The sequence below is a fragment of the Dendropsophus ebraccatus genome, chromosome 4, assembly GCF_027789765.1.
Source record: "Dendropsophus ebraccatus isolate aDenEbr1 chromosome 4, aDenEbr1.pat, whole genome shotgun sequence".
Classification (NCBI taxonomy): domain Eukaryota; kingdom Metazoa; phylum Chordata; class Amphibia; order Anura; family Hylidae; genus Dendropsophus; species Dendropsophus ebraccatus.
Window position 1 is genome coordinate 16,748,683 of NC_091457.1, and position 22,905 is coordinate 16,771,587.

At 47.5% G+C, this 22,905-nt stretch overlaps 1 protein-coding gene across 2 annotated transcripts in view; it reads left to right on the forward strand.

Moving 5' to 3' along the window:
• ABTB2 (ankyrin repeat and BTB domain containing 2) overlaps positions 1-22,905 on the forward strand; it is a 104,991-nt gene that overhangs the window by 80,948 nt on the left and 1,138 nt on the right. For both annotated transcript variants that reach the window (XM_069965172.1, XM_069965173.1), the window contains exons 4-16: positions 1,077-1,229; positions 1,714-1,879; positions 2,853-2,942; positions 5,077-5,178; positions 5,295-5,391; positions 6,729-6,864; positions 7,208-7,434; positions 7,742-7,920; positions 17,698-17,803; positions 17,917-18,019; positions 18,455-18,545; positions 22,260-22,328; positions 22,670-22,783. In XM_069965172.1, the coding sequence (XP_069821273.1) occupies positions 1,077-1,229; positions 1,714-1,879; positions 2,853-2,942; positions 5,077-5,178; positions 5,295-5,391; positions 6,729-6,864; positions 7,208-7,434; positions 7,742-7,920; positions 17,698-17,803; positions 17,917-18,019; positions 18,455-18,545; positions 22,260-22,328; positions 22,670-22,783 (1,633 nt within the window). The remainder of the gene's footprint in view (positions 1-1,076; positions 1,230-1,713; positions 1,880-2,852; positions 2,943-5,076; positions 5,179-5,294; positions 5,392-6,728; positions 6,865-7,207; positions 7,435-7,741; positions 7,921-17,697; positions 17,804-17,916; positions 18,020-18,454; positions 18,546-22,259; positions 22,329-22,669; positions 22,784-22,905) is intronic.

The window sequence follows — 22,905 nt, forward strand, 5'->3', positions numbered from 1 at the left end:
CCATAAAGTGCCAGAGATTTGTAATTTACTTCTATTAAAAAATCTCAAGTCTTCCAGTACTTATCAGCTGCTGGATGTCCTGCAGGAAGTGGTGTATTCTTTCCAGTCTGCTGCCACCTCTGTCCATGTCAGGAACTGTCCCCATAGAAAACGTCTCCTGCTCTGGACAGTTCCTGTCATGGACAGAGGTGGCAGCACTGTGCCAGACTGGAAAGAATATGCAGCTTCCTGCAGGACACACAACAGCTGATAAGTACTGGGAGACTTTTTAATAGAAGTAAATTACAAATCTATATAATTTCCTGGCACCAGTTGATTTGAAATATTTTTTTTTTAATGAATAACCTCTTTAAAGGGTAAGAACTAAGTGATGGCCAATAGAATTGTAAAAAAAAAAAAACTTGGAAAAGTCAAGGACATTAGCACACTAAGGCAATGAGGTAGATGCTGGCTCTCCCGAGCAGATAGAACAGAGAGTATAGACACATGGGGCAAGGGGGATATCACAAAAAAGTGGCAATAGTAGAATGATTCCTTAAATTGATTATACAGGTTTACACAAACATGGCCGCTTTCTTCCAGAAACAGCGCCACTCTTGTCCTCAGTTTGAATGTGGTACTGCAGATCAGTTCTATTCAACTGAATGAAGCTGAATTGTAATACCACACACAGCTTGAGGATAGGCACTGTTTTTGCAAGGAAGTAGCCATGTTTTTTGTTTTTTTTTAATCTTGTATAACTATAAATAACCTTGGGAAGGCACAAGGCATGCCAACAAGCAGGTACAACTAGAATTCATTATGGATGTATTACATATTCCAATCCTGCTCCCAGCAACTACTAAAATAGTCCATAATGAAATGGAACACATCAATCCATCATAAGTAACATGTTCGGAAGCTGAAATCCTGTACAAATCCAATGTTCATCAGAGCTGAGGGTTTGCTACAGTTGTATCTGATCTATACCATCTATTTGACCTATAAGAGTATATGGACACAATATAGGAGGGGGGTTCTATGCCTATGTTCTGATAGACCCGCACCGCCAGCACTGACATGACGCTGTCTTGCAGGCCGTTCATCCTGCTGCCCCCATTGATGGAGTGGATGAGGGTGGCCATCACTTACGCAGAACACCGCCGGAGCCTGACTGTAGATGCCGATGACATCCGACAGACAGCAAGATTACTGCTGCCAGGACTGGACTGCGAACCACGACAGCTCAAGTAAGTGATGGTGATGATCAAGAGCAACCAAACCTGATCACAAGATATAAGTGCTGGGGGTCCGACCATAGAGACAGGGCCTATGGGACAGCCAAAAATCGCTGGCTGTCCCATGGTCAAACATGGTGTTAAGCGGATGACCAGTGGGACCTCTCAAGAACCAAGAATTCTCTCAACTTTATGGGGGAGATTTATCAAACATGGTGTGAAGTGAAACTGGCTCAGTTGCCCCTAGCAACCAATCAGATTCCACTTTTAAATTTTCCAAAGAATCTGTGAGGAATGAAAGGTGGAATCTGATTGGTTGCTAGGGGCAACTGAGCCAGTTCTACTTTACACCATGTTTGATAAATCTCCCCCATAAAGTTGAGAGAATTTTGTCCTGGTTCTTGAGAGGTCCCACTGGTCATCCGCTTATCCTCCTCCTCTTATGATACCTCTCCATCAGATAATCTTCTTCTTTCTCTATTTCCTCCGCTCCCAGGCCTGAATGCTGTGTCAGCTCCCTCAGACGTCTGGATGCCGCAGCCGCCACCGACCGTTTCCAGCAGGACTTGGGCTTCCGAATGCTGAACTGTGGCCGCACGGACCTTATCCCCCAGGCAGTGCGAGCATTGGGGCCTGAAGGCATTAACACTATGGATGATCAGGTGACATTCTTCTATCATCCCTCTATCTCCCTGCCCTCCTGACATGTCCATTGTGGTACATTTTATAATAACAATCTTTTTTGGAACCCAGCATAGTGCAGCGCCTCTGTTATTGCTCCTTGGAAATGTATGAATAAATTGACAACTGGGCGTGACCATTCCCTTTATGGATTTGGTGTGTCTCAACACCTGGCCAATCAGTTAGAGTCCTATTACACAGGCCGACCACGGCCCAATCATTTAGTAAACTAGCGCAGTAAGGGCTGCATGGACATCGTTAGCGATGCCCATGCAGCCCTTGCCCAAACACCTGATACCGATTTGGTCAATTATTACTCCGTGTAATAGAGATGATGAAACGACCATCTGATTGTTGGTTTAGGTTTGGCCCTAAAATTGCTGGGAGCCGACCGTGCATGGCTATATGTAATATGTGTGGCAGCAGCGTCTGAGCGGCCTGTCAGCTGACAGGCCGCTCGGATGCTGCAGCCACCGGGACTGGGAAGCTGCAGAGCACAGGAGAAAAGACCGGGAGCGGGGAGAGGTAAGGTGTCAGGTGTTAGGGCAATCTTCAGCCGTCAGCCGCGCATCGCTATTACATATGGCAATGCGCGGTCGGTGCCCAGCAATTTTAGGTCCAAACCGAAACCAGCAATCAGATGGTCGTTTCATCGGCTGATCATTGTCTCTATTACACAGAGTAATAATCGGCCAAATCGAGTTATAGGGTCCTTAGATTGTATAGGGTCACACCCTATTAACAACAAGAATGGTAACGCCCTGTTGTCAATTTATTCATACATTTCTAGGAGGAATAACAAAGGAGCGTCACAGAAATGTCAAAATTATGGCTTACAATAGGCACAGAGAGCTTGTTATGTAGACTTGCATCTAAGTTGGCGATGTGTAGAAGAGAGGATGAGACTCTATAGAATCCAATAAGATGGTGTTGACCTTGCCGGTTGTTTTCTAGGGTCTGACCCCACTGATGTACGCCTGTGCTGCCGGGGATGAGGCCATGGTGCAAATGCTGATCGAGGCTGGAGCAGATCTGGATGTGGCGGTAAGAGAATCATCTATGTACCATGGGGGGGGGGGGGGGCTCTAAAGGGTTTGTACGGATTTAATGGCTTAAAACTACTGATGGCTTCAGGATAGGCTGTCAATAACTGATCAGTGCCGATCAGCTGATTCATGTCAGTCCCCTTGGCATTCAATCTTGTAGATAGTCCATTAATAGCCCTTTAAGGTTGTTAGAGGTTCCAGGGCAAAAAAGTTGGTAATCCATCCCACCTTTGCCAACCGGACCCCATCCAGTCTCTTCTAGAAGCCACATGACTGGAGGGCTCTCCACTAAAGTCTATGGTAATGATTCAGTGATCATTATGATTCGATATTGGGTGTCAACCATCATGGAGGACACCATGACCCAGATCAGTAACTCACAGGGATCCTAAACTATTGACATTCCCAATACTCGGGATTACCAGCAATATGGCCGACATTCTATCTCATGCAATTACTTGCAATGCAATTAACGTTCGGCTACAATCTGGAATCCAAACACAACATTGTACACAGTCTCTTTGCTTCATCTCTTGTCCCTTTAAGTGGAGCCAGGACGACATGTGGAGAGACGCCCGGCTCAGGAGAAGCTGGTTGCGGCTCTTGCGGCTTATTATTAACAGAATCTGAATTTCCCAACACTTCAGGATTCTTGTTCCAGCAACTCCGGAGTGGGGGGGACCCCACATGGTTCTGCCTATGGGCTGGGGCGGGGGCTCATAGGATCGACGAGAATGTTCATACAAGAGCATTGTGGTAAAGTGGGAATCCGCATAAATGGTGAGGATCTCCACCCACAGCTTCATGTATGGGGGTATAATAGTATATCATATTAATATATATTATAAAACCATAACTTTAATGGGACTGCATTATGGCCTATCCAGTAGGACCACCATGTTGATATGGCCCATTCAGAAGCATAAGCGTGTGTCCATGTCAAAGCCAGGAACAGATCATAAATGGAAAATGAGTATTAAAGGGGTTAACCATGATTAGGAAAAACCTTTCTTACAAAAACAGCGCTACCCCTGTCCTCAGGTTGTGTGCAGTATTACAATTGAGCTCCATTCACTTCAATGGAACTGAGCACCAAAACCCCATTCAGACTGAGAACAAGAGAGGCGCTGTTTCTGGAAGAAAGTGGCCATGTTTTTCTAAACCTGGTTAACCCCCTAAAGCACGGATGGGGGAACCTTCGGCCCTCCAGCTGTTGCAAAAATACAATTCCCATCATACCTGGACAGCTAAAGCGAAGCTTCGGCTATCCAGGCGTGATGGGATTTGTAGTTTTGCAACAGCTGGAGGGCTGAAGGTTCCCATCCCTGTCTTAAAGGGGTACTCTGGTGAAAATTTTTTTTTTTTTTTTTTTTCAAATCAACTGGTTTTAGGGATGGTCCGAACCCACCGAGGTTCGGGTTCGGATGAACCCTAACGCTCGGCATCGGATTCCCGCTGTCTGCCCGCTCCGTGCAGCGGGCGGATACAGCGGAAGGACCGCCTGGAAAACTGGGATACAGCCTATGGCCCACTGCACGGAGCGGGCAGACAGCGGGAATCATTACCGAGGGTTCGGGTTCGTACGAACCCGATCCGAACTCGATTCGGACCATCCCTAACTGGTTTCACAAAGTTTCACAAATTTACGTCTATTTAAAAATCTCAAGTTTTCCTTTATTTATCAGCTTCTGTATGTTCTGCAGGAAGTGGTGTATTCTTTCCAGTCTTACACAGTTCTCTCTGCTGCCACCTCTGTCCATGTCAGGAACTGTCCCCAGCAGCAGCAAATCCCCATAGAAAACCTCTCCTGCTCTGGACAGTTCCTGCCATGGACAGAGGTGGCAGCAGAGAGCACTGTGGCAGACTGGAAAGAATACACCACTTCCTGCAGGACATACAGCAGCTGATAAGTACTGGAAGACTGTAGATTTTTTAAATAGAAGTAAATTACAAATCTATATAACTTTCTGATACCAGTTGATTTGAAAGAAAAAGATTTCCGCTGGAGTACCTCTTTAAAGGAATGACAGAGACCTCTCATTTCAACCCATTCTTTGAATTTAGGAACTGCATCTATAAACATATGAACACATCTCTATAGACAAATGTAATATTATGTAATGTTCTCCCAGGTCCCGTGCATTTCTCCCCGACACCCATCCGTGCACCCCGACACTCGCCACTGGACAGCACTGACCTTCGCCGTCCTCCACGGTCACATCTCTGTCGTTCAGGTATATTGTGCAATAAATGCAGATTATTTGTATCAATGAGCAGAAACGCACTGGAAATCCGAACCTAATGTGTCACCCGACCTATGTAACGGATGGAACGTCTGTATTTGTTGCAGTTGCTTTTAGACGCTGGCGCCCATGTGGAGGGGTCGGCTGTGAACAGCAGCGAAGACAATTATGCGGAGACCCCCTTACAGCTGGCATCGTCTGCAGGTACATACTGGATGGGTTTAACCCTATCTATGCCAGCTTCAGATGGGTAGGGAATATGGGCACATTATTGTAAACACATGCCCCAGCCTGACCTGTGATGGCCTGGAAAGCATCAAATAGATCTATAGACGCTTAAGCCGGTAATATCAATGCAAGTCCTAGCCGCAGTCGGTCTGGGACATGTAGTGGTAATATCAATGCAAAAATGGGACCATATTACACCAATGTGAATCCGACCAAGTGATGACACCAACCAAGCACTTGGCCCTTCCATCCTGGTTGGCATTACCCAGCAACATATTGATTACCACCAGGCCCTAATTCATGGTTGGCATTACCCAGCACCATATTGATTACCATCAGGCCCTATTTCCCGAATGGCATAACCAAGCACTATGTTAATTACCATCAGGCCCTATGTTCTGATTGGCATTGCCCAGCACCATGTTAATTACCATCAGGCCCTATGTTCTGGTTGGCATGACCCAGCACCATGTTAATTATCATCAGGCCCTATGGTCTGGTTGGCATTGCCCAGCACCATGTTGATAACCATCAGGCCCTATTTCCTGGTTGGCATTACCCAGCACCATGTTAATTACCATCAGGCCCTATTACCTGGTTGGCATGACCCAACACCATGTTAATTACCATCAGGCCCTATTTCCCGGTTGGCATTACCCAGGACCATATTAATTACCCTCAGGCCCTATTACCTGGTTGGCATTACCCAGCACCATGTGGATTACCATCAGGCTCTATGTCCTGGTTGGCATTACCCAGCACCATATTAATTACTCTCAGGCCCTATTACCTGGTTGGCATTACCCAGCACCATGTGGATTACCATCAGGCTCTATGTCCTGGTTGGCCATACCCAGCACCATGTTAATTACCATCAGGCCCTATTTCCCGGTTGTCATTACCCAGCACCATGTTAATTACTATCAGGCAATATTACCTGGTTTTTATTACCCAGCACCATGTTAATTACCATCAGGCCCTATTTCCCGGTTGTCATTACCCAGCACCATGTTAATTACCATCAGGCCCTATTTCCCGGTTGTCATTACCCAGCACCATGTTAATTACCATCAGGCGATATTACCTGGTTGGCATTACCCAGCACCATGTTAATTACTATCAGGCAATATTACCTGGTTTTTATTACCCAGCACCATGTTAATTACCATCAGGCGATATTACCTGGTTGGCATTACCCAGCACCATGTTGGTTACCTCTATCCCCCATGTAGCAGATTGAGAACATACATCCATGTCTCATTTTGTCGCTGATCATTTGCCTGTAACCCGTTATTCCTGATCTCCTCCTTTAGGTAACTACGAACTGGTCAGTTTGCTCTTAGACAGAGGAGCTGACCCTCTACTGAACATGCTGGAAGCCGGCCGAGTGTCCTCATCGCTTCACGAAGACATGAACTGCTTCAGCCATTCAGCCGCCCACGGACACAGGTAATACAAACAAAAGATCGGCCTCCATGACGGGCCGTGGTTTATAACTACGGAAATGCTTGACATATTCACAAAGTCCATAGCCTGTCTGTAGACTGATCCTTTAAGTTATACGGGACCCTCAGGAATAATAATTTGTCAAGCTGTATGATATAGCGCCATCTAGTGGTACTGCGGTTAACATATGTACTGGTGATTGATGGGCACAGCTATGTCTGCACCTGAATCCTCAGATCCATGAGACGACTAGTGTTATGAATGGTACATGATGGTCAGAAGAACCTAGTATTTGGCCGGAGTACATTGCTGGGCATGACGTAACATCTTTTACCTCCATTTCTAGGAACGTCCTGAGAAAACTCCTAACCCAGCCTCAGCTCTGCTCCGGAGATGTCCTGTCCCTAGAGGAGATATTGGCGGAAGGGGTAGAGAGTGACACCTCCAGCACTGGAAGCTTTGACCAGGGTCCTGTCCGGTTGTGTAAGACCAGAATGAAAGCCCTGCAGGAAGCAACGTACTATAGTGCAGAACATGGCTACCTAGATATCACCATAGAGCTCCACGGCCTTGGTAAGTCTCTCCAAGTCCGGACCGACAATCTGGTGGACCGGGCAACTGCCCAGTGGGCCACCCAGATTGCCAGTCAGTTGGCAACCTCTCATAAGTGATGTCATACCTATGCTGTGTGCAGTACAATGTTCTGATACATTGACCTCAGCCTGGGGCTCTGCAGCTGTTGGTAAACTACAACTCTGATCATGCACTGACAGACCCAAGCACGATTGGAGTTGTAGTTTAACAAAATATAAAGAGCGAAGAATAAGGGAGCACTGTTCTGGGGTATAGGTGATAAACCCTAATATTCTGCACATAATAGGGGTGCCCTGGAAACTGCATGTGTGGATCGAATCTCTGCGGACGACCTTCTATCATTCACACCACTCTGTGATGGAGAACCTACTACGTGAATTCTGCACCATAAGAGAAGAAGATTACAACGAGGAGCTGATAACCGAGGGGCTGGTGCTTCTCTTCAACATCTTCAAAACCACTAAAGTAAGGATCATTAGTATGTCAGTAATAAATTACATTACTGATCCTGTATTATACTCCAGAGCTGCACTCACTATTCTGCTGGTTGGGTCACTGTGTACTTACATTACATTACTTATCCTATACTGATCCTGAGTTAGATCTTGTATTATACCCCAGAGCTGCACTCACTATTCTGCTGGTGAGGTCACTGTGTACATACATTTCTGATCCTGAGTTACATCCTGTATTTCTTTTATTAAAATTTTAAACATAACAATAAATAAATACAGAAATAACACCCCATATACCATATCTGACCAGAACAAGACAATAAATAGAAAAATGAAACCATAACATAAAGCACCGGTCCATCCCCACACTCATTCCTCCACACAGACAACCCATATACCTATATACAATATATACACCCATATACCTATATACAATATATACACAATATAAACTATTTAGCTAAACATATTAATAAACTATATACACTACTATATACAAACCTATATATACACTACTATATACTATACACCTATAAACACACCTATATACACCTATATAACTAACTAATTGTGAACCCCCTGGCCCAGTTGCATTGTGCACAACCTAATACCACAGACATAACTCTACTCAACCCAACACCAACTAAACAAGACATCACTACACAAATAAATTAAAACTAAACAAGACACAATGCAAAATAATAACCTACAACTAAACAATACATATGATATTTTTAAATTTTTTTTTATTTTTTTTTTTTTTGGGCCCTGAGCTGGTCCCGCATCCCATGCCCCCAGTACATGATCACGGACGTCCATGAACCAGCCCAGGATTTTATATATATATATAAAAGTCCCAACAAAGTCCCACAGAAGCCCCCTCCCCCCTTTTACCCACCACCCAACCTATCACTAAACCCGAACCCCAGGTGCAAACAAAACATATATAATATATACAGTATATACAATTTATACAAACATACAAAGATAATCACAAAGACAATCACAATACACAAACTTTTGAAAAAATATATAACATACTAAACCCAACAATAATGAGACTTCTCAGCCCCACACACAGCCCGAAAGCCCAAGTTCAGCGCCTGCAAGCCCCATACTCCAGTATTTCTACAGCACAAAACAAAAGACTAATGTGCCAGCATCAGCCCACCACCAGGAGAGGAGACGCAGGCTAAGGAACCTTATAGGCAAAGCCCCTCCAAAGACAAGAGGCCCTACCAGCCCCCAGCCTCTCGTACTCCAGAGAGCGCACCTTCACCAGGTCACCGAGTGTGCCCCTAACCACCTCATCCACAGGGAGGATTTTACGCTGCGTCGACACTAAACACCGTGCACTCCACGTGTGGTACCTGACCACTATGCTGACTAGGAATAAAGTGCTCCGGTCCCAGCCACCAAGGTTTCTGAATGCTCCATAGGCCCATTCCGCATAGGAGAGGCGGACCAACCTGGGCCACCCGATGGAAGCGCCCACCCTGTTGTAAACCTCTGTATTAAAGGGACAATGAAGCAGAAAATGCTCCATGCTTTCCAGCATGCCTCCACACTCCTCCCGGGGACATCCCCGATCCTCAGAGCTCCTGCACTTCAGATTGTCCCTCACATACAGTTTCCCATGGAAGCAGCGCCAAGCCAAGTCCCAAAACTTCAAGGGGATCCTGATGGAATTCAATAGGCCCAAACCAACCTCCAGATCCCGACTTGGGCAATCCTTGAGCGCCAGCGGTTTTTGGAAATGGGACGACAGGACCCTATTGTCAAGGAATTTCCTCGACAGAGTCCTAATCTCCCACATCCCCAAACCCCACCGACGAATGACCTTCAGAACCAGGGTAGCATAAGCCGGAAGATGCCCGTGTGGTGTGCGGAGATCCTTCACTTGCCCTCCTGTCTCCCATTCCTGGAAGAAAGGCCGAAACCATCCCCTACAGGAGAATACCCACGGAGGAGCCCTCTCTTTCCAGAGGTTTGCAATGTTGGTCTTAAGAAAGGTATTCACCAGGAACACCACGGGGTTGACCATACACAACCCCCCTTGTCTCCTCGTACGGTAAGTAACCTCCCTCTTGACTAGGTTCAGTCTATTCCCCCATAACAGTTGGAAGAACACACTGTAGACCCGAGTCCAGAGAGGTTCTGGCAAAATGCAAACACTGCCCAGATATATCAGCAAAGGGAGCAGGAATGTTTTGATCAGGTTAACCCTTTCCCTGAGGGTCAAAGACCAACCCTTCCACTGATCCACCCTCTGAGCCGCGATCTTAAGCCTGCTGTCCCAGTTTTGTTTGGGGTAATCCCCTTGGCCGAATTCGATGCCGAGAACTTTTGCAAACTCCTGGGGCTCTGGAAGGGTGTCCGGGAGATCAAATCCAGGATCTCCACCTCCCAGCCAGAGACTCTCACACTTATCCTGGTTGATCTTGGACCCAGATGCCTCTGAGTAGCGCTCCACCTCTGACATCACACACCGCACCTCCTCTTGCGAGGAGACGAATATGGTGACATCATCGGCGTACGCTACCACCCTCAGAGTGGAATCCGGCACCGCAGGGTCCATTCTCACCCCTGCCAACGGTCCACAATCAATCCTCCTAAGGAAAGGATCAATTGCAAACACGTACAACAGTGGGCTCAAAGGGCAACCCTGACGGACACCAGACCCAACCTCAAAAGAGCGGCCAATCCAACCATTCACAAGCGGGAAACTCTCTGCCCCTGCATACAAGGTCTTAAGCCAATCAACAAAAACCCCCGGCAGGCCATATCTCAGAAGAACAGACCAGAGGTACTCATGGTTAACCCGATCAAACGCTTTTGCCTGATCCAAGGACAGCAAGTACCCCTTCCAGTGACCCGCCCTACCCTGCTCCACAGCCTCCCGGACACCGAGCACAGCACTAAAGGTACTGCGGCCTGGAACAGAGCAATGCTGGGCCCTCGAAAGGAGCTGGGGTGCAAACTTCACCAGCCGATTAAACAGCACTTTTGCCAGAATCTTTCTGTCCGCATTGAGAAGCGCTATGGGACGCCAATTCTCAATGCGGGACGGGTCTTTACCCTTTGACAAGATGATCAAGGCTGACCTCCTCATTGACCTCGGCAGAGTGCCCGAGGAGAGACACTCATTGAATACCTCAGTCAAGAGGGGAACCAAAGTGTCCTTAAAGGTCTTATAGAACTCAGATGTTAAGCCATCTGGACCGGGTGACTTCTTGAGGGCAAGACCATCAATAGCCACCCTGACTTCCTCTTCTTGGATCATCTCTGTCAAAACGTCAAGAGAGGGGTCTACCCCTGGTTCAGGGACGGTTTCAGTCAAGAAAGCTGAGGCCTTATCCCGATCTAGATCTTTCCTCCCCAAGAGGTGCGAGTAAAAGGATCTGACGACCTCCAGGATCCCCGATCTGGACCTTTTCAGGGATCCTGTACTATCAATCAGTCCTGAGACGATTTTACTATTCACTGACATCTTGCAGTTTCTGTAAGGGTCGGGCGAGCGGTACTTCCCGTAATCCCTCTCAAAAACCAAAGATGCGTGTCTATCATACTGGCACCTCAGTAGCAAGGCTTTCACTCTGGAGATATCATCACGACTACCTCCAGTCGAGACAAGACGTTCAAGTTTCTTCCTCAGGCCCTGGTACAGGCGATACCTGTCCAGACTCCTGAGGCTCGAGAGCTGGCGGAAGAATCCCGCAACCCTTTTTTTGAACATCTCCCACCACTCTGACTTACTGCTACAAAGGCCCAGCAATGGTACCTGGCTCTGAAGAAAATCCTCAAAGGACTGTCTTATTTCCGCTTCTTCCAAGAGAGACGAATTGAGCTTCCAGTAGCCTCTACCCATCCGGGGGGTCTCTGTAACATTCAGAGAAAACAAAATTAAACAGTGGTCGGAGAACTCCACCTCAACAACGGACACCGCTGAAGAGACGGCTTCCTCCTTTAAATAAAACCTGTCTATCCTGGACCTACAACTACCCCTATGATAGGTGAATCCCGCGTGGCCTGGTGTATGCCGGATGTGAACATCCACCAGGCGAGCCTCACTAGCTATACTATTCAGAGCGACGCCATCATAAGTCAGCTTGTCTCTGGAACCTCCCCTATCCTGGGGCCTCGTGACAGCATTGAAGTCCCCTCCAAAGACCACCTGCCGACTTGTAAAAAGATAGGGCTTGATCCTCATAAAGAGACACTTCCGATCCCACTTGGACTGTGGACCATAGATGTTAATAAGGCGAAGTTCTTGTCCCTTCATGAGGACATCTAGAATCAGGCACCTCCCCATTTCTAACTCAATAACCCGTCGGCATTCTACCGGTGCGGCAAAAAGTACCGCCACCCCGCTATACGGCTCGGCCGCAAGAGACCAGTAGGAGGGCCCATTCCTCCATTCCCTTCTGGCTTTAAATATAGATGACATGTCTGTTAGCCTGGTCTCCTGCAAAAAGAAAATATCAGCATTAATGTGGGCAAAATAATCATAGGCCGCAAATCTAGCCGTATCTGACTTAATGCTGGCTACATTAATGGAAGCCAGCGTCAACGGAGAGGGTGCCGCCATCATGGGTGATTGAGTTAGACAGCTTTCTTTTTCCCACCATCCTTTCCATCCTGCCCGCCACCTTCCTCATCTGACGATGGTTTACCCCTCTTTAGTGAAACAGATGTATCCATGTCCCCTTTATTTACATTTTCCTCGTCCTCTGACCCTGGGCAGATCCTCCCCCCAAAGGAAATACGTTCCCCAGGGAGAGAGGATTCGACGTCCCCTGCAGGCCCCTCCGTCATCGCACCAACCAGAACCTCACCCTGTGCCTCCTGCACCTCTGAGGAGGAAATATCCTGGAGGGTTTGGAACCGGTTTGAGAGACCAATCAGAGGGAGGATGGTTGTACCTTCCTTTGGCATCTGGGGGGTGGGAGAAGATCTTACATCCCCCCTTTTCTTATTCTTTTTAGTACCCCGCTTGTGCTCCACCCATCTCCCACTATCCTCATCCGCGCTCTCACCATGGGAGGACAGTGCGGAGATGGCCCCTTCTTCTTTCCGAATCCTCCAGATCTCCTCATCCAGATCACTGTCCCTCAGAGCCTCAGCAGTAAGATTGGCCTTAGGGATGAGGTCAGAGGTCATCACAGTTGCGCAAGGCTCCTGAGACTCCCCCATCTCCCTCTCCCTTTGGCGCTTATCCCGACGCCTCAGTTGGGCTGGCGTCTTTTGCTTACTTTTCTTCCTTGGCTCTTTTACTCCTTCACCTCCGTCAGCTGCCCCCCCAGTAGATTCCTCCTCACGACCTTTCTGCACCGGGGTAACAACTGCGTTGGCAAAGGAACGAGGGCAGCGACTGAATGGGTGACCTAAGTCACCACACAGGTGACACCTAATCTCCACACAGGATGCAGCGTGATGACCTATTTCCCCACACAACGAGCACTTCAATACCGTGCACCTAGCACTGAAATGTGTGGGGTCACCGCACCTGTGACAGAGCTTCGGCTGACCCTGGTAGAAGACCTGGATTCGATCCCTTCCTAGGAAGGTGGCAGATGGTATGTGGGTAACGGTGTTTCCTGAATACCTAAGTTTGACCATAAAGGTCCAAGCCCCTGACCAGATGCCATATTCGTCCCTGTTCTTTTTTGGGACTTCCACCACCTCTCCATACCGGCCAAGCCACGTCATGATGTCAATACAAGAGAGTGATTCGTTACCGTTTAAAACGGTCACTCTCTTGACGTTATTTTGGCGAGACACCGCCTGAATGGCAAAGTCTCGCCAGCCGGGCTCATCCTTTACCAGCTCGTAGTTCGACCAAAAAAGCTCAAGCCCCTCCGGCCGAACAAAGCTGATATCGAATTCAGGGGTACCAAAGGGATGTATCAAGGCAAAGATGTCGGTTGCCTTGAAGCTCATCCTCAGCAGGAGCTCAACAACTTTAGATCTTGGGGGACATGTATCACTGCCTCTCCACCTCAGACGGACCACATTCCTTCGGACACCGCCTGGCCCGGCTGTTGGGAGAGACCACACAGTTTCCCTACCCCTTTCCTCTCGGAAGGCTGCAAGGCCATGCCTTTCTATCAAGAAAGACAGATCAACCTCCCTACCCTCTACATTGATTGTTCTCTCCCCTCTCTTTAAGGCCTGCAGGACACGTCGATGCAAATCACTATCCCCAGGGCCCGAGGACGAGGAAGGCCCCCCACTTCCCCCTGGGGGTGCAACTGGACCAGGCCCTATGCTCCCACCACTAATCTGTGCCCCTTCACCACCCTCCTCCACATAATCCATACCCACACCAATACCACATGTCACACTACCCCGACCACCCTCCAAAGCCCCAGACATATTCCTCCCCACATTCACTCCTGCCTTCCCCCCAACATTAATTCCCCCATTCACACTGGGTGGACCGGTGTGTTCTGGGACAGAAAGAGATTTTGTACCATCAGCGTCATTGGGTACCAGGGCCGGAGCCACCTCCACAGGACAGGCCACTGGTCCCTTTAGAAAGGACCGAACAGCCTGCCTGGACTGTTTAGAGGCAGCCCCTGCCCTATTTCTGCTGGTACCCTCTGCCTCATCAGTACTAGACTCCTCCGCACGATCTGGTCCAGCAACTCCAATACAAAACAATGGCTTTAGTCCAGTCTTTCTTTTGGGAGGCGAAGGCATCCTAGCCCCGGCAGCATCCCGACGACGACACCGCTGCTCCAAAGGAACAGCAGTGCCAGCGCCAAGCGCCACCGGAGCTCCCGCAGCTGACACCGGCACACAGCCGCTCCCCCCTCCCATCAGGGAGCGAGCTGATGCACCAGTGCCTTTAACGTTACTGCCCACCGCTGGGCCACCTTTCTTACCACTGCCCGCCGCTGGGCCAATATCGCTGTCCGACCTTACGGCCGGTTCCTCACCTGCTCCACCTCTGCTACTGCAAACAGAGATGGAGCTTACCGCCATACTAGACTCTATACTCTCCCCATTCTCCTGCACAGAGTCCACAACAGAACTCAGGCCGGGCTGAGATATGGGGTTCACACAGTGAGCTGACCCTGAGGCCAGTCCGGGGGGCACAGGGAGGGGGGAATATACAAATGTTACCTGCTCCTGAAGCTTGGTGGTCTTTACCTTAGTCTTTCTCCCAGGCGCCTCCTCTGGTAACTCATCTCCGAATACGAAGTCCTGGAGGCGCCCTGGTGACTCCAGGAGCTGTATCTGGGCCATCAGCGCCCCTCCCTGGTAACTGGTGTTGCTTTCATCCCCCGAACAGCGGCTAGATGACAATGCCGCTTGCCCTGCAGGGAGCCCACTGTATGGGGTCTGTTGTTGGGGACCCCCGGGTGGATTCGGCTCAACATCATGTACCTCCGCAGCGTCTCCTTCCTCCTCCACCCGGCTCTCTGGCTGGAGCCCTCTCAGCCCTCTCCGCTTTTCTCTCTCCATTTCAGCAAAACGATCGTCATTCTGTAGTTTTTCTCTAAATGGCCCGCTATTCTCCAAAATAAAAGTTCTTTTTTTCATCAGCTTTTTGATGTCGGCTTTCAGACATTTCATTTTCGCTGTTAGCTCAGCCTTTTGCTGCTTAGCAGCAGTGTCCATCAATGCTTTTACAGCACATACCTCCTCCTGGAGCTTGTACAGCTGGTTCCTGGTGTCCTCATACCCACAGAGGCTTGCAGCAATCCGTAGGCCATAGGTCTGCCCCGTCTCTTGGGAACGCTGCACCCCCCAATCTTCCTCCACACCTCCATGGGCAGACAGCCTTGCTCCAGGAGGAGTGTCACTGCACAGATTTTCCTGGCTGGTTTCCATAGTCGTTCCAGAACTTCTGGCACTTGTAGTTCCACAACTTGCTGTAGCCTTGCGGCTACCCTTTGTTACATCTGGTTCAGGGGCGGCTGGAGAAGCATCGCTGCACCTCCTAGTAGACCGCCTCAGCCCTTGGACCTCTGATGGTATTCCCTCTGTTAGTCGCTGGATTCCTTTGCCCCCCACGGACCTGGTTCGGGGAGCAGGAGTTGGGACTCTCCTTGGCTCGCTCATGCCTGAAAACCTGCTCCCCCCCTGGGGAGGAGAGAGCAGGCCCAGGGGCAGATCTTCCTTGCCTGGAGCTCAGGAGCAGCAGACTCACACAGCCTCTCACAGCAGGACCACACCCAAAACTAATTGGAGCTGCACTCAGTATCCTGCTGGTGGGGTCATTGGGTACATACATTACATTACTTATCCTCTACTGATCCTGAGTTACATCCTGTATTATACTCCAGAGCTGCACTCACTATTCTGCTGGTGGGGTCACTGTGTACATACATTACATTACTTATCCTCTACTGATCCTGAGTTACATCCTGTATTATACTCCAGAGCTGCACTCACTATTCTTCTGGTAGAGTCACTGTGTACATACATTACATTACTGATCCTAACATTTGGCTCTGGAGTATAATACAGGATGTAACTCAGGATCAGTACGGCATAAGTAATGTAATGTATGTGCACAGTGACCTCACCAGCAGAACAGTGAGTGCAGCTCTGGAGTATAATACAGGATGTAACTTCGGATCAGTACAGGATCAGTAATGTAATGTATGTACACAGTGACCCCACCAGCAGAATAGTGAGTGCAGCTCTGGAGTATAATACAGGATGTAACTCAGGATCAGTAAAGGATCAGTAATGTAATGTATGTACACAGTGACCCCACCAGCAGAATAGTGAGTGCAGCTCTGGAGTATAATACAGGATGTAACACAGGATCAGTAATGTAATGTATGCACACAGTGACTTCACCAGCAGAATAGTGAGTGCAGCTCTGCAGGGGCGTAGCTAGGATTCATGGGGCCCCATAGCAAAAAACTGTATGGGGCCCCATAAATCCTGTACGACCCCCCCCCCCCCCCCCCCGCCAAACACAGACATTGACGCACATATACACACACACACACAGAGGCACCATTAACATATATACAGATACGCCACTGACATACGCACATATATATACGCTGTAATGTGATTACACTAGTGCTGATGTATACACCATGAATAGACTGTACACAGGGAAATCATCTCAGTGTAATAAGAAATTCTCAACCGGAAATAAAAGAAAATGCAGCAGATATTAATGGTGGGTTCTTTTATTAGAGCCCAGCATTAATAGAAGCTGCTGCAGAACATCTTTGGGAGCAAACGCACACATATACACCAGTGCTACAGACATTGCTGACATACACACACATATACACCAGTGCTACAGACATTGCTGACATACACACACATATACACCAGTGCTACAGACATTGCTGACATACACAAACACACACATATACACCAGTGTTCAGCCCGCTCACCCGGCACTACAGTGAGGGGGCTGGACAGTGCAGTGGGGGTCCCTCTTCCTCTCTGGACCCCTGGGGGAGCGGGGTACCTACCATGAAGGCAGGGCAGGCTTCCTCGGGCCCTCTTCATGCAGGGGCCCCATAGCAGTCGCCTTCCCTGCCTTCACTTTAGCTACGCCACTGCAGCTCTGTGATATAATGAAGGATATAATTCAGCATCAGTACAGGATCAGTAATGTAATGTATGTACACAGTGACCCCACCAGCAGAATAGTGAGTGCAGCTCTGGAGTATAATACAGGATGTAACTCAGGATCAGTACAGGATCAGTAATGTAATGTATGTACACAGTGACCCCACCAGCAGAATAGTGAGTGCAGCTCTGGAGTATAAACTTTTTTTTTACAATGTGTTTTCTCTGGCAGAGTGATACAGTTACCCAGCAAGTGGCCTCTATCTTTGCACACTGTTATGGAGACAGCCCTGTACCCCAAATCCCAGAGATACAGAAGACACTTCCTGCACGTCTGGGTGAGACCATGTGGACGCCACCTCCTTTGTATCTGTGTCACTACTACTATTATCTGATGTCTTTTGTTGAATCCTGCGCTGACCAGACACCCGTTGACACTTTTCTCTTGCAGATCCTCATTTTCTAAACAACAAAGAGATGTCAGACGTAACATTCCTGGTAGAAGGAAAACTTTTCTACGCTCACAAGGTTCTTCTGGTCACTGCCTCCAACAGGTAAAACTGCTTTTGTGCTGGAAAACATGGAGGTTTGGGGTTGTGTAATACTTCAATACTCCTGTGGGGGAGCTGCAGGGAAACTAAACACATAGGAGAGATTTATCGAACATGGTGTAAAGTGAAACTGGCCCCTAGCAACCAATCAGATTCCACCTTTCATTTTTCAAACAGTCTGTGAGGAATGAAAGGTGGAATCTGATTGGTTGCTAGGGGCAACTGAGCCAGTTTCACTTTACACCATGTTTCATAAATCTCCCCAATAGTTTAATATAAACCACCAACCACCATTCCTCCAGATTTGGAGGAATGGGGCACATGTGGATGTATGCAGGTAGTTTCCCCTACAGGCCTGAATGTGTATACAATATATCACTAGAAGCATTTGGTTCATATCCACGACTCGCTGATCGGAGTATTTTATTTTTTTGGCAGATTTAAATCCCTGATGACCAATGCGAGTGACCAGGAGGAGTCATGTGTCACAACAATAGAAATCACAGATGTAAAATACAGCGTGTTCCAGGTGTGTAGACAAGTAGTGTTCTTGGCAAAAAAAATCACGATAAATGTAATGTGCAGAAAACTGAGGAGTGAGATTTATTTGTAGGAAGTTACTTCCTAAATTGGCTCAGAAGTGAGTGGTCTCCAGCAGAGTCTTTACCACCTTTGTTAACTTGTTAGCTAATGGAGCATGGAGAAAACTAGTCTGAGTATGACAGTGCTATTGGGACTGAGTACGAATAAAATAGTCTAGTCTTCTAAGAGAGTTAGTTGTCACAATCCACTAAGGGGCACATAGGACCAGGCCCAGTTCTTACAAAGAGCTCACCGGAACACTGTGAACCAGCTTAGCCCTGGCCTAAGGGGCATTTCTTCTGTAGGTCTTTGAGATCGGCATAATTTCTTCAGCCCTGCGAGGGTAACATAGGCAAGGACTCCTGAGACCTCCATTCTGGGTTGCACTGTTTCTAATCACCTCAGGAACTCTAAATATCTTAGGGTCTAGCTTGGAACACTGACTTACTTTTATGGTTTAACTGTAGACCAATCACGCCATCTTTTACGGTTTCATTGGAACCAGCATAATTTCTTTAGACCATGGAGGGGAACATAGACAAGGACCTCTTAGCTATCTTAGTAGACCTTCAGTCTGGGCCAGACTTTTTCTTAGTCCCTGAGGTGATGAGAATCACCTGGTAATAACTTGGAACACCTACTGACTTTCATGGGTTAACTCTACACTGACCACACCATCTTCTATTGTTTCATTGGAACCAGCATAATTTCTTTAGACCATGGAGGGGAACATAGACAAGGACCTCTTAGCTATCTTAGTAGACCTTCAGTCTGGGTCAGACTTTTTCTTATTACCAGGTGATTCTCATCTCCTCAGGGACTAACTTGGAACACCTATTGACTTTCATGGGTTAACTCTACACTGACCACACCATCTTCTACTGTTTCATATGACCTGAAAAGCGTTCAAGAACTGGGCCTCCATGTATATGGCTGATCCGTTCTGCTTTGAAAAGTTACCCATGCTCTGCTTTTTGGTTGTGTGCTTCTATCTCCCGGTGACCTTGTTTCATCTATACCACCATAACATCAAGGGCACTCCCAGGTGCCATCAGCCTGGCATTCTATTTGGGTGTGATCTGGGGAAGATCTACCACGTTTGTGCAGTTTTCAGTCTCTAAATGCAAACAAGAGACTGTTCCCATTTCCTGATGACAATCAGAGATCTTGCAAATGGTGACGAATTACAACAAAATCTGGAAAATTGCTTAAAGGTTTCCTTGACATGCAGATGGATTCTTCTCAGCCCCGACCCTACTACAACTCTACCGCAGCGAGGGCAGAAATCAGGGCCCTGCTGTGCACTGACATCTCCATAGAGATAACCCTAGCAGAGCAGGATGGCTGCCATGTGTCTGTCACCGAGGATAAAATACAACCGAGGAGTCAATGCTTGCGGGTAGATTTGGCAGCGATCTTCGGCCCTCATTACATCTCCATTCAGTAAAATTCCAAGAAAGCAGTGAGATCCATGTGAGCGTCAGATGTGAGGAGCCGACCAAGCTGCTTATTCAATAAAGGAGAAGTTGATGGAAATCGCAGGTCTCCTGTATCTCACAGTTATTGTATCCATAGTCATCCCTTATTCTACAGCACTCAGACGTTTTCCAGATGGAGAGGCCCCTGGGGGAGGAGGTAGCGATCATTACCATCCGACATGGTGTTCTCAGACCTATGTATAAATACTCAATCTGGAGAAGAGATCTTGGGTCATCACTGGTCCAGAATCTGTATAAATAATATAATAGGGCCCAACTGCACTACCCTTAGTAGTCCATAGGGTCAGTAAAGTTTTGTCATCCATGGTGATGTCACCTCCGCAGATTCTCTGGACTAGGCTCTCTTTCACATGGTTCATTTTGCTGCCCGAGCCCTGTATCTAAATACCTTGCCTATAGGGCAAGGGGCCTAGTAGGGCACATAAACTGTTCAGGCCATAAACAGTGCCACTCTTCCTCATAGGTCATGTCTGGTATTACAGCACAACCCAATTCCAGTGAATGGCAATATGTCTATAAATAGGTGGGGTGCTTTTTCTAGAAATTTTTAATACTTTCTAGTGCAGTAGGCCTGGGATATAGCCACAGTGGGGACAGACCCTGCAGATTAGCTGGGTCTAGTAGATCCACATCCAGTCACGAACTTGTGGTCTTGAGGAAAGTCCTACTGGTTTTTCTGCCTTCCAAAGAGCCGTTTAGGTGATGGTCTTGATTCTTCTGGGGCACTACCCAATGCTGGCGTTGGGCATGGTGGAAACTGTGGAGCTGTGGTATTGAGGACATACCAGACTCAGAGGTTAAAGTTGAAGGCAGTCCCTCTTTACTTGATCCATCTTGGTTGGAGATCCAACACTTAGGTGTCCACTTTTCTGTGGAGTGCTTCTCTCATGACTACATAGATGAATAGGCCCGGCATGAAGCCCAGTAGGTCTGAGAGTGCAACAGGACGCTTTGTTCTTCTTATCCCCAAAAGCTTGAGTTCTTTTTCCGGCTTCCTTGTCTTTTTAACCCCTCCGAAAAGTGCACTGAAAAACATGGGAAACTCAGAATACTTTGCAGGGCCTGTAGCTTGAAAAGTATTCAGAGGTTCTTGAGGCCTAGTCTAGAGAAGGGAAAGCTAAACCAATCCTCACCTACCAGCTTAGCCTCAGGATTTCCTCTCTCAGGCTTGAGAAGGGAGACACCTTCCCCTTTCTTGGACTTTCTCCCAATACACTCCTATAGTGTACATGAATAACATACTTGCTCCAGGTCTTAAAGGGGTTATCCAAACATGGCCACTTTGTTCCAGACTCAGTGCCACTCAGTTTAATACATGAAAACACTAAAGGAGAAATCTGGTGAAAATTTTTATTAAAGTATTGTATTGCCCCCCAAAAGTTATATAAATCCCCAATATACACTTATTATGGGAAATGCTTATAAAGCCTTTTTACTCTGCACTTACTACTGCATCAAGGCTTCACTTCCTGGATAACATGGTGATGTCACTTCCTGGATAACATGGTGATGTCCCTTCCTGGATAACATGGTGATGTCCCTTCCTGGATAACATGGTGCTGTCACTTCCTGGATAACATGGTGATGTCACTTCCTGGATAACATCCCGACTCCCAGAGCTGTGCGGGCTGTGGCTGCTGGAGAGGATGATGGCAGGGGGATGCTCAGTGTCCCTCCAGTGCCCTGTGTCCCTCAGTGTCCCCCTGCCATCATCCTCTCCAGCAGCCACAGCCCGCACGGGTCATGACATCACCGTGTTATCCAGGAAGTGACATCACCATGTTATCTAGGAAGTAAAGCCCTGATGCAGTAGTAAGTACAGGGATAAAAGCACTTTATAAGCATTTCCCATAATAAGTGTATATTGGTAATTTGTATAACTTTTGGGGGGCAATACAATACTTTAATAAAAACTTTCACCGGACTTATCCTTTAATCATACATTATCAATGTAGATAACAGATACATTTCAAGGAGCAAACTTATTGGGGTAAAAAGAGGTAAATATGGCGGTATCACATCTGACAACCATTAGGCAGATTAGATAACATGCAGTACTGTTTTCTGTGTGCAGCTTCCATAAAAATCAGTATGTATGAGCATGGTCACAGCCTACAACCAAAACCTAAAACTGTGCTGACCCTACACATTCTCTCCCACAGATGATGATGCAGTATTTGTATTATGGAGGTACAGAGACTATACAAGTCCCTACAGCATCTATTCTGGAGGTAAGTGTGGGTGCACTTTCTGCGGCCAATCCAGTATTAGGGTGCCTTCACACCTACCGTATCGCAGTAGGCAGTCTTTGGTGGAGAATCACATAGGCTGAATACAGGTGTAAAGAAAAAGGAGAGAATGCACAGCAAACTGTGAAAAAGGAACTAAGCATCAGTTTAAATAAAGACCTATGGAAAAAAAAAAAAGTTTTTGCATCATATTGAGTACAAAGCAAGAATAGTCCATAGTTGGGGCTTACTAGGGGGTATTAGAATTAGGGCAGCTGACTAAGGAAGGATCACTGTCTGTTTCCATTACGGTTATAGATCGCCTCATGATATTTCCATTTCAGCTCCTGTCTGCAGCCAGCCACTTCCAGCTGGAAGCCCTGCAACGACACTGCGAGATGATCTGCGCCCAGAACATCGACCAGGACAACTGTGTCAGTATCTACAAATACGCCAAGGTAAGGAGTCTTTATCTCTATGAACATGGCCGCCGTGTAGTCCCTCCCCCTCTAAATAGTTTTGTATGTCATTTATCAACATTATATCATGACTTTATTAGTCTGTCGAACCAACCAAGGCT